At 41.4% G+C, this 13,086-nt stretch overlaps 1 protein-coding gene across 1 annotated transcript in view; it reads right to left on the bottom strand.

Moving 5' to 3' along the window:
• The window catches only part of CAP2 (cyclase associated actin cytoskeleton regulatory protein 2), an 88,208-nt gene that overhangs the window by 33,188 nt on the left and 41,934 nt on the right, over positions 1 to 13,086 (bottom strand). Inside the window, exon 4 of the mRNA XM_074944843.1 lies at positions 12,394 to 12,471. Coding sequence (XP_074800944.1) covers positions 12,394 to 12,471 — 78 coding nt within the window. The remainder of the gene's footprint in view (positions 1 to 12,393; positions 12,472 to 13,086) is intronic.

Genomic DNA, 13,086 nt, shown 5'->3' with positions numbered 1-13,086 from the left:
AGCATTACCATTCACATAATAAAATTACCATTATTGTACAATTACCTGCCCAGTCAAGGTGCAGGTCCATTCTGTAGTAAGAAACTGGTATATCAGAGTGCTTAAATACTGCAGTGATGGATGCTATACAATTCCTAAAATAGGTAGGTAGTGTAACAGAGAGATTAATTATCAGAAAGATTTTCCAGTCAGCAAAGAAAGATTGATTGTAAGTGGCTTCATTTGCAAAAGATGTATCCAAAAGTGGGATTAGTGGAAAAGGTGAAAGCTCCTAAATGGCCTTTTGAGAGCTACACAATTTTCTTTTCCGTGCTGGGAGAGAGTTGTAACAAAGAGAAGTTCAAATGTTCCCTGATCAGCTGAGGAATACCTTTACAGGATGACCTTCTTCCTGCCTTGCCATTTAAAATATCTCATGACTTCTGATTGGGCAACAATATCTCATGACTTCTGATGGCTGTAAAAAATAACACACAGCAATAAGCTTCGCTTGTTTATTTCCCTCCCCTTTAACATGTGTTTCAAGCCATTCCGCATGACGTAAACTTCTTAAAATATTCCCCCTACTTAAAATAAATGTGTCAAAGTTACCATAAATCAACACATGGTCAAAAGGCTTTCCCAGCAACAGGGGAAAAATCAGGGGTTAAAAAATTTTAAAGGAGTCAGTCTCGAACCTTATTATTGTCACATTGAGAAAGACCAGTGCATCTGAAAAGTTGGTGATATCTGGCCTGCCTCCACAAAGGGCAAAAATATGATATTTACAATATTAACTGGATCAGAAAGGATTCTTGTTTATCTCTGGCTCCCCAACTACAAGTCATTAAGTCTGAAAAGACCCTGCGATCTCTTAAAAATTGTTTTTGTGACCATAATATTATCAAGTTTGGAAAAGTTCTTGTTTACAGTTTTTATTTTTTCATACAACACTCAGGAATCTGAGTACAACAGTGATTAGCAAAAATGAAATTAAATAAAGTATTTTCCCTGCTTTTGTGTTGTCCTAATTTGCTCCTAGAGTCTAAAGAATGTTTACAGTCTCTAGCTCATCATAAACCTTCATGGCCCAGATCCAAACAGCCCAAGAGAATGTCAGGAACAGAACATGTAGCTCCAGAAAGGCCTTGCATATCGAGGCAGCGTGGTCGTGGGGATAGGGCACAGGCTTCGTAATCAGGAAACCTCAGTTCTCTTCCAGGCTCTGCCACTGACTTATTGTGTGACTTCTGGAAAATCACTTCAGTTCTCTGTGCCTCAGTTCCTTATATGTCAATTGGGGCTGATGATACTTACCTTCATTTGTAAAATGCTTTGAGAGCCAAGGATAAAAAGCCCTAAATAAGAGGTAAGTAGTATTATTACTGTGGGCAGGGGACCCAATCCTGCTTTCATTAAGGTCAACAGAAAAGCTCCCATGACTTCAGTACAAGATTATGTCCATTCATCTTACGTGTGTTAGAGTTTTCTGTTGCTTTGAATGTAGGGAGATATATATTTTCTTTTGCTGCACTACATATTAAATATTTCTAAAAAGGTAGTCCATTTTACATTTTCTATTAAGTTATTTAAGCCCATCGCAGGGCTTTTAAAGATGAAATATTAAGTACTAGAGAAACTGAAAGGAGCAGAATTTGGATTCATACAGCAGCTAGATTCATCCTCAAAGTAAGTGTGTGTGTGTGTGTGTGTGCGCGTAGCTTCCTGTTACTCATGCACTTGGGCAAGGGTCTGTCACAATCCAGCCCTAAGCATCCGAACTTCTTAAAATGATTGAAATGTACCATTAGATGAATGATATACAGTGCATTTGACTATGTGGTGCGGGGCAATTAATTAATAAAATACTCTTACTTCTGGCAGTAATAGCTCTTGATTTGGCTCTACAATAGGAGCAATATGAATCTGCTCTGCTCAGGATTCTAAAAGAATTTTCTCTTTATTAGCTACCAGCTGATTTAATATTCATTGCGATAAAGTGAATCTCTATACTGTATCTGTAACAAAAAAAAATCAATTCAAAGAGATGACTCTGACCAATTTAGTTGGAAAAAATCTTCAACATGTCTTCAGCATGTGCTACATGAAATTTCTTGTCATGTAAAACAGCACAGTTGTTCAAGGTCCAGTAATTTAGGACTCTTGGTATTTAAACACTAGATCCATTCCTATTATAACATCATTTTACTGAAATTTAAAAAATGCAGCATAGTACAACTGAAAAATATCAAATATAATTCTTAGCTTCTCTCTTACCTTTCGGCCTTTATAATAATTAGTAATGCCAGACAAGAATCTCTTACCATTATTAGTAGTTGTGGAGCAAAGCTTGAAAATGTGACTCCTAAAGGTTCACAAACCACAAGGCAAATAAAAAGAAGCCAATGTACTATTTTTAGTCTCACGACTTTAAGCCAATCTCGTAGTGTTTTGGGGCTTGACTAATTTAAAAAAAAAAAAAAAAGCTTGGGGTTGACAACACATGATGCTATGGGACACTGCTATTTTTTTTAGCACACTAGCTCCAGCAGTGTTTGGAAGCACCCTCCAGCTGCTGTGTAGACATACCCTGAGTTCTTTCAAACCTTGTCCACACTGCAGCAGTTAGTTTGAGTTAGTACATTCCAATTACAGCATCCAGGTTACCCAAGTTCAAGTGAGAGCAGAGAGTGGTCGCACTGCGAAACAATGCTGGAGCTACACAGTGATTGGATTAGCATCTGATGAGTTGTAACCTGAGATGCTGCATCCCCACAGCTATCTGGTCATCCTAGATCCTTCCCATCTTGGATTCCAAGTTAGAATAATTCCCTGCACCTCCACCAAGCAGTACAGCATATCTTTTACTGTGAATTGTGTATGGCCATAAGGTAGGCCAGAGTTAGTGATATCACTGTGTATTGAAGAATAAGGCATTGTAGTTTGTTATCGCTGATGAGATGAAACTCTGTTATGGATGGATAAAATCATCTAAGAGTTTCTGGCATAACTACAGTTGCAGAGTTTGGGTGCATTAACTGTGCTTTTCCACACTTTCAAATGTTTGTGTTTCTTTTAAAGGCAATCTGTAAAGAGCATTTTTTTTATTGGACTTGAACCCTTCTTTTATTATGCATATGGAAGGAATGAAAGGTTGTTTTGTTTTTGACATTCAAGAATGTCAGCAGTGTGATGGAATAATTTTTCTATTTTATTACTAATCTGAACTCAACTGAGGTGGTGCTTGTGTTAGGCTGAGGAATGATTTTCAGAGCTGAATCTAAATAAACCCAAAACAAGCTGCTAAACAGCCTTGAACCTCCAGGGCTTGCTGTTTGGGAAATATCTGGATCCCTTGAATGGTTACAATTTTCTGTTTGTTTATTTCCTAGCAAAAATGTATCCAGCTTTCAAAGGCAGCTGCCGGACAGTTCCTTTTGCACACTCCTCCTCCTCCTCCATGGGATGAGATGATTCACCCCCCTTGCACAAAGGAGCTTTGTCTTGTGTGAGGTTTGAGTGGGAAGAAATTGCAGCCCCTCTGCATCTGCTACTTCAGCCTCTGGGCCAGAATAGCATCCGCTGCCCCTGTGCACTGGGGAGCAAGTGGGTTACTGCTAAATATATGACAGGTTTCAGAGTAACAGCCATGTTAGTCTGTATTCGCAAAAAGAAAAGGAGTACTTGTGGCACCTTAGAGACTAACCAATTTATTTGAGGAAAGCTATAGCTCACGAAAGCTTATGCTCAAATAAATTGGTTAGTCTCTAAGGTGCCACAAGTACTCCTTTTCTTTTTGCTAAATGTATGCAGCTGCAGCTTCTGTTGAACTTCGCCCACCTGGGTCCATAGGCCTTCACCACACCAGCTTATTCGGGATCAGTACAGAGATCTGTCTTCAGGGATCCCTCTGTGTGACCAATCCACTCACACCTCCCCCAGGGAGGGCTACAGCAATATTTCCATGCAGGGGGCCTTGTGCAGACCCTCCATACATAAGTGAATTTTCTGATTTTTCTTAAATTGAATGAGTCTCCAACACAATTGTACATTTAGGGCTTGTTCCTGCATTCACAGAAGTCAACAGCAAAGCTCCGATTGACTTTAATAGTGCAGGACCTGGGCCTTAACAAGGTGCGACAAGTGTGGGGGAAAATTCCTGGCCTTACCAAGTCAGTTGTCTATTGACAGATGCATGTGATTCAGCAGTCACTTAAATGGCATTTGATGTATTTCTCTTAAAAACCACAGCAATGCCCTACCCAATAACTAATTGGTGTTCTGTCAAAACTGACAAATTACTATTTTTGTCACTTGTGGTTTTTATTTTTATGCATAAAACGTTAGGAAAGCAAACAGCCAGGAACATGAAAGATAAATAGTTTCCTAATCAGTGAAGAAACCTGGGGCTGGTGTAAATTTCAGTGAAGCTGTGCCAAGTTATACCAACAGAGAATCAGGCCCAATATATTTATCCTGGGAGCCTGGAGTCAGTCTGACAATTTTTATAATTAGAATTGCCGCTACTGCACACTGCGTTACCTTCTGCGGTCATTCTGGCCAGGCAGCACACTGTACGTCCAACAAAGAGCCACTCCTAAGGTCAGACAAACTGTGCAGACCCACCTAGGTGTTCTGCTGTCCCAGCCAAACTGAACAGATTCCACTCCTAACTGTGGGCTGCTACCCAGGCAAGACCAGATTTGCTCCTAATTTGTGCTGCTCGAGGGACTCCTGGGTTCTGTTTGTTACATGGTTTGCCCTACTCTGTATGTTCTAGCAATACACTGAAGCAAATTTCATGACAGAGAATGGCGGTAGGAGGGCATGTGCACTAACTGAAAACACAGAAGTGCGCAGGAAGACTGAGCTGACTAGCTATATAAGCTTCTCGGGTTTTAAAAAGCAATCACATGCTGTAGTACCACTCCAACAGCTTTAAGAAGGACAATAATTCTTCTCTAAACACTGCCACTGTTAAAATCCACTCACCGGATTCACCCTGTGTTTATGATGGCAAAAACCCCGGTCGCAGGTCACTAGTGGTAGCATATTTGCCAGAGATAGAGACTGCAGCAGTGCCCAATCACCATGTTGTCTCTCCTGCCAGAAGATGTATCGGGGGTGAGTGCAGACCAAAAGTGCTGGGAAGTGGGTGGACCTCCTGGCCAAGGGAGTGAGCTACTTCAGTTTTGGGTGTGCAAAAAATGAAGAGCATGGTCCCTAGTGGATTAGGGACTCTTACCAGAATACTTACATCAAAATGGTTTAATGTAACCTTATATAGCTCAAGGGCTTGAGTATGAGCATTTCTGCAGGGACTGAAAACTGGCTGAAGGATTGTGGAGAAAGGATAAATGCCAAAAGGAAATGTTTCAGGCAGGTATCCAATAAGGAGCCACAGGGATTATTAGTGTTGTGTCCAAAGGCATTTACTATTTCATTCATGAGCCTCGAGAGGCAATGAATAGCATATCCGTTAAAACGGTAAAATGGTGCTCAGCCCCTGCATGGATGTGCTGGGGGGTCAAAGGTGGAAGGAACCTCCCTCTTACTTGTGTCTGGCCCCTGCATGTGTACACGATGACAGTGCTCACACTGAGAAGTGCAAAGTCTGTGAGAGGCTAGCGATGCTGGTGGTGTCTGCCCCTCAAAAGGGTGTGAAGAAGCAGAACCGTAGCCTCACCTCCCTTCTGCACTGGCCAGAAGAGCTGGTAGGGTACAGAGAATGGACTTCCTCAATGGTACCACAACAACCACAGCCTTCCTGTACTCTCTGGAGCGCCAGGTGGCATTATGCCTTCCCGAGGCTAAGTGCCCTGCCTGCAGGGCTGTGTCTCAAACACTTCAGACCATCAAGCTGCAGAAGACATTAACTTGGGAGGTTTTGCAGACACCAATGAGGAAAGAGAAACCATACAAGGGGATCTAGAGAGGTGAGCTATGTGGGCAGGAAATAAAATTAGTCTGAAGCTGGTAAAGTGCATCTGGAGGGAAAAAAGTGAGCAATACACAACCAATGGCAGGTAGCTATTTGGAAAACAATAATACTTACCAAAAAAACAACCAAGGATGGTGGTGGACAACTGGATGTAAGTGTGCAATGCTGAACAAAAAAAGAGCCCATGCAGTTTTGGGCTGCATATACAAAAGGCATCACATGAAGGAGCTGGGAACTGTATGCTGCCTGTGGACCCTCTTTATATGGCATTAATGAGACCACAGGCATCACACAGTTCTAGGCTTATTCATACCTGAAACATGCTGACAATCAGGAAGAAATGCAGAGAACCTGGGTGGAAGGGGGAATAAGGGCCTAATGATGCAAGGTGCTGAGTGCCTCCTATTAGGGGTTCAGCACTCTCAACTCTCATTCACTTCAACCTCCACACTTTTTACCAGATTGTGCCCTGAGGGCCTAGAAAGATTTAAGAAAGAAGAAAAAATAATTGGACCAAATTCTACTTCTAGTTACAAAGGTGCAGCCTTGCTGAAGTCAACCAAATGAGTAAAATGACAGCAGATCTTGACCTAAAATGTTTAGTTTGGCTGAGCAATGACTGAAGAGGAAGGGATGTATTTAGAAAATAGGTGGTCCATGGGTGGTATATCTAGGAGCAATCAGTAATGGAATGACAATCAACAAAGAGAAATTCTACATAAGTAATAGGAAAAATCTCCTACTTGAGGCAATAGTCTCCCATGAGATGCAGTGGCCATCCTATCACTGGGGTAATTTAAAAATAGGATAGTTCCCATGCTGCCTCCATGATGTTCTGTCCTGAGCCAAATCTGGCGGGTTACTGGATTAGATGCCGATGACCAACAGGTTTCTGTTGAGACTATCCAGCTATTGTGTTTTAGGTCTTCTGAGGGGTCTTTTCTATCCTGCTTTCATTAGATAAAATTGAAAATAATTCTCTCAGGGGAAGCTGGTGGATATTAGGAGCAAATGACCACACCACCTTAGAGAACGTTGGGTGACCGTCCAAGAGAGTGGGACCTGTTTAGTTGGAAGATGGGTTTCTTCAATTGACTTGAATTTGGACCATTTGATGTTTTTGAATGTTTCTGAGATGCTAGCTTCATCTGAATGGTGCTCAACTTCTTTTCAGTCTGGACAAAACAGACTGGAAAAAAACTTCAGAATATGATGCTGCAAACAATCCTGCACTCGCAGGAACGAGCTGGTTGAAAACATTCATCTCTAATTTCTATAGACTAAATTTCGACGTATTTACTCAGTCTCTACTCAGGCAAATTCCCACTGACTTTAACGAAAGTCATGTCTGAGTAAAGGGCCATTTAAAACCTCAGGTTTTGCTCCTACAATTCCACTCTAATTTCCCTAGTTTTTGTGGGATTTTGAGGACAGGTTATTGTGATTTATTTTTTTCTAGGTGAGCCCTTCCCATTCCCCACCCTCAAATTGGTTATAGCATCTGCACATTAAAGGCAGGTATTTAACCGGAATGTTTGTCTACAGAATGTTAATATCAGACCAGCTGGGGATTGGCAGACATATGCACCATTTATAGTCTGAACTGCATCTGTCATCTGAATCTGGTTGTGATAATCTCTTATGACCAGTTTCTTACATTTCTAGCTGTGCCTATTTGTATGGACACTAAATTTTTGAATGTAAAGGGCTTTACCTCAGAAGTGCTGTGGTGTAATTTTAAATGAATAGACTTAATGCAAGATGTGCATCATTACATCATGAAAAAAGCCCCTCTGTCTTCCACAACATATCTGAGGAATAAACTTTAATATGAGAGGTTCCTGATAAACTGGGCTACAACATCTCAGTCCAGTACCATCTGCAGCAATGTGTTTGGCACAGATCTAAAGCTGATACTGCTTATACTTATAATAATTCATGGGCAAACTTATCTTACTAATGATCCCCTTTGTGGGAACAGTGGTACAAATAGAAGACCAAACTGACAAAGCAGTTTTTTAAGATATTTAAACTCTTGAAGTGAAAAGAAACAGTTACTGAAGAAGCAGTGGCATAAAATTTATCATTCATAGAATGTTTACTCCTATGACTTTGAATGGTACTATTCTGGAACAAGAATGCATTTTTTGCAGATCACAAGTAAAAACTTATATTGTTAAAAAGATAGTTACTCAAGGAAACAAATAACTTTAAATATGCCACAAAATAATATTCTGTTTGATTCAGAATTAGATTTGGAATAGAATATGTGGAATAGGAAATTCAGTTCAAAACTGTTTCACAATGTTTTGATATTTTAATTTTTTGAACAGCTCAAAAAGCATATAAATCAAAATGCCTTTTAAAATAATTTCTCACAGAACACAACACACTTACACCTCTTTGGCTCTCTCTTCACCCCTTTCCATTCCCATGTATAAATAATTTATGGTAGATAGGTTACATTTTTAACATTTTAAAATGTAGCATCAGAAAATTACTTCCAATAAGTGGATGAATGTAAGAATTGTAGAATTAGTTTGTATCCAGCAGCCACTAGTTGGGACACAAACATTAATATCAAATGATAGTTTTGTCATGTGATCTTTTCCACTGAACCTACAAATATAGAACATGACCATAAAAAGTAAGGAGAACATGCACTCTGCTAAGTAATTTATTGCAGTTGATGCAGGATTGGTATGCCATCTGGAACAGTTATTTTCACATATACAGATGATAAATGCTGTTCACCACAAGCTCCAAGATGAAAAAATGTAGAAGCTAATAATAAGAAACAAATCTGAACAAAACCAAGCTAAATGAGTTTTAGCTAAATGGAAGAGCATTTGATAGTAACTCACTGACTACAGATATTAAAGAACTAAATTAGTTAGTCACCTCAGCATTTGAATAAAAGGAGAAGAGAAAAAAATCCTGACTTCTACAAATTATGTATTTCTATTTTCTGACCTCAAAGTTATAATATTATTACCTCAACAGCCATCTTTCTAATGCTGATTGCCTAATTCATTAGTTTCTTTAGCAAAGACAGCTGAGCTAATTTGTTTTTTCAGGGTTTTCTCTCTTTAGTTTTTTTACTTAAAAAGTCACCATATGCGACATCCCAACACCACAGGAAGTCAGTAAATCCTCTCAGTCTCCACACCGCTATCTCTGAATATCTACAAAGCTACTATGCCATAATTGCAACTCACTGGCTCATTCACAGCTTTACATTACTAAAGCAAACAGTCTAGACAGCTGAATGACAGAATTACTCCCTTTTCTCTTGCATTTACAGATACGCTGTTATCTTCATTTGCTTTTTTCTGCCCTGTGCATTCCGATACACTAATGATTAGCTTTCCTGTTTGGATTCCACACTGACTTTGTAGCTTTAAGCTATAAATACAAGCAGACCCAGATTACATCACATTGATATAGTCATGGGGGGGGTCTCCCCTTCCTTCCCTCTCTTGGGATATTCTATGCTCACCAATTTTCATATGTGGTGCAGAAAATAATCTGCAAACCCATTAATCTGTGTGGAATTAGTAACACAGGCTTTTTTTCTACTACTGACATGTAGGTGTGAAAAGACAGAGTGGTACCCGGAACTGCATGCTCTGCAATGGAAAATACTATTCAAGCTGCTGCCATGCAAACTACATTTTGCACGGAATAAGTAGCCATCCGCACCATTCGGGTCTGCCCACAGAATAGCTGAGTGTAAAGCTATGGAAAGAACTGGGTCTGAAAAAAAGTTAGAATGAGCAGCAATATCCTTTTAATGGAGGCCCACCAAAATAAATGTGTGTATCAGCAATGCTCCCTAATGCTCTTGATATTAAAAGGAACAAATGCACTGGGCTTGGTCTCACTCACAAGCAATCGGAAAAAAAACCTCATGACATTTTTAACTTTCCAATAGTGTTCTCCTACACACTATCTCTATGTGGACCTCTGTCTATAGCTATAACATTCCAGCCTTGATCCTCTAAGTCAGGGGTCTCAAACACGCGGCCTGCGGGGTTATTTGCTGCGGCCTGCCAAGCTCCCCCACCCCCCGCCACCGGAGTTATTTCCTGTGGCCCTAAGCTCCCCACACCCGCCACCCCCCCAGCTCGCCACGTCCCCGCTCCTCTGCCTACCTCCAGGTGCTTCCTGTCGCCAAACAGCTCTTTGGTGGTGCTTAGCGCTTTTCGGGGGGGGGGGGGGGGCAGGGAGCCGCATGCTCAGGGGAGGAGGCGGAGAAGAGGCAGAGCAGGGGCAGGGATTTGGGGAAGGGGTTGGAATAGGGGCAGGGAGGGGGCGGAGTTGGGGAGGGGACTTTAGGGAAGGGGTTGGAATGGGGGTGGGGAAGGGGTGGGAAGAGGCGGGGCGGGAACTCATGGAAGGGGTGGAGTGGGGGTGGGGCTGGGGGCAGAGGCGGGGGCTTTTGTATCTTTATATTAAAAGGTGTCAGTGGTGCGGCCCTCAGGCCAATGTACTAGTCCTCATGCGGCCCTCGTGGTGATCTGAGTTTGAGATCCCTGCTGTAAGTCCTAACAAGGTAAACAAAACTGTCATGCCAGCCAAAGCGCAAGTAAAATTATGCCCCAAGTTGCCAAGTTTTGTGATTTTATTGCAAGTTCTGCAATATGTAGTGTGTTTCTTAAAGCCCCAGCTCCTGGAAAGCAGTGATTTACATGAGCATCTTAGTTTACTTTTTTTTTTTTAATTGAAAGTTTCTAGCCCTCATGGTTGCTGAGAGAAGCCTGAAAATGTGATTCAATTCTGCCAAAAGCTCAGAAACAAGAAGACAAATAAAAAGAACCCCAAAATGCGTTCTTTTTTAAAGCCAATCATGAACTTTTGGGCGGGCCTGACTCCCTATTTTTGGGTGTGGCAATACTGCACGCCTAGTGCTTAATTTATCGTGACCCAGGAACCTCTTGATGTCAATTGGCAGAGGGCAAAGGGGGTTCATAGAGTTTTACTGGGATCTCCTGAATCAGTTATATGGATAATAATGTGCCAAAGAATGTCATGTAAGGTCTCTACTGAAAGCCTGTCTCACTCTGTTCGTCACAATCACTGCAAAATATATGTACAGATAATATGGAAGGGATAATGTGCATATATACTGAAAACTGAATTCTTAAGGTATGTAAGACAGGTCACGGGAAGGTGATAAACAGCTTCTGTTCAGACAAGGGATAGGAGACACTTATCTCCCTGGCTGACCATTGTGTGTCTTAAAATGGAAGTTAGTCATTAATGGACGCCATTAATGACTGCTCCCTGGAGCAGCTAGTCCTGGAACCCACAAGAGAAGAGGCAATTCTTGATTTCGTCCTAAGTGGCGCACAGGATCTGGTCCAATACGTGAATATGGCTGAACCACTCAGGAATAGCAACCATAATGTAATTAAATGTAACGCCCTTGTACGGGAGGAAATTCCAAAGAAACCCACCACAGTAGCATTTAACTTCAAAAGGAGCACTACACAAAAATGAGGAAGCTACACAAAAATGCAGGCCATGGACAGACTATGCACAGGGACTCTTAATTCCCTGCATGCCCCATGAAGGAGGATTTGAGGGTGGACCCATGGAGAGACTGGGATATTTGATACAGACAGATCAAAGCTCAGTGTATTACAGAATCTGTAATAGAGGCTCCATAGGGCTGCTCCAAGCCCTAGCTTCAAATTGTGAAGAAGGATTCAAATAACTCCCCTTTAAAAAAAATAATCATCCTGACAGAGAAATGTTTCCTCCTTCTCCTCATAATACTACCTCCTTGAAGTATTTTCCTCCCAAAATTAGTGTAATCTGGGCCTCAGGCAGGACACGAGTCAGCCCTGGGCCAATAATAATGTTTCTATACATAAAAAGTGTTGTGGCTTTCAAGTCTGTTACCTAGTGTCCCTGCAGCGCTAGAAATGGAAGTTTTATTCCATGGGAAACAGGAGATTTCTGGCTTCCCAATGAGATACACAGCACTCACTTCCAGCTCCAGAAGGTCCAAAGGTCCCGTTAGTATTGTGACACTTTTAGGCATGCAAAAACTGTTTTAGGGCATTTGGGGGATTTTATGGCTTACTCTGATCCCTGTGCAATAGAACTTTGAGCTACTAAGGTACCTTGCTTTACAGGTAGAGAGGACTGCAACAACTCGTCCTAGGAAAAAAGTTCTAAAACTCTCTAATATATTTTTTAAATGTTCTGCCATATGTGTGACAAAGCATAAATAATAGTGTGTTTATATCAGTGCTCATTTGAGAGTAGCCGCATGACCCACTTCTAGCTTTGCCATTGGTACTGCGCCCATCCCAAACTCATGTCAGTACAGCATTTATACCACACCATCACACATTCCCTCTAAATAAAGAGCAGTGAATGCACCAGAGCTTGAGTGCTGCCATTTATACATACACAGACATTCTAACACGTTGCCTCCCAAAACGTTATACTGATTTCCTTACCTCTTGAGGTTCTTGATATTGAGACACTAGCAACAAGAAGGCTCTCTGTGCTTGGAAAGCAGCACGTACCATTTCTGCCTATAAGAAGAGGAGCAAAACAAATTAAACTTTAATCTTGGAAGGAAAATAATTGTTAATAGTAACATTAACCTCATCTTTTTAGCATTAACAATTATTCTGTTCCTTCTTTATGCCCTAGTTCCCCCCTACAGCCTTTCACTCTTCTAGTTTGGTACCGCCAAGTCAAGTGTTATGACTTAATTCTCTCTTTCTACTTCTAGTCTAACTCCCTGCAGCAGTACAGATTGGCCACAAGACAATGGAGGTAGGGGAGCCCAGCACCTTACAGGTGGTGCTCAGCTACTGGTAGCAATGGGTCCTCTGTGTTTCTGAACATGCACAAACAAGCACAAAACTTGACATGGGCTAGAATGTACCATCTAATCCTCATTCAACTGCAGATCAGGAGAATCCAATTCAGGCGTAGAGGATAACAGTTCAGACAAGCATATCTGTGCTTTCTCCTAGCCAGAGGTGGGCAAATTTTTTGGGTATAGAAATTGGGATGGCACATCTGGGTATAGAAATTGTATGGCAGGCCATGAATGCTCACAAAATTGGGGATTGGGGTGCGGAAAGGGCTGAGGGCTCCAGCTGGGGGTGCGGGCTCTGGGGTGGGGCCAGAAATCAGTA

The sequence above is a fragment of the Natator depressus genome, chromosome 2 (genome assembly GCF_965152275.1).
Source record: "Natator depressus isolate rNatDep1 chromosome 2, rNatDep2.hap1, whole genome shotgun sequence".
Lineage (NCBI taxonomy): Eukaryota > Metazoa > Chordata > Testudines > Cheloniidae > Natator > Natator depressus.
This window is presented reverse-complemented; position numbering and strand designations above follow the sequence as displayed.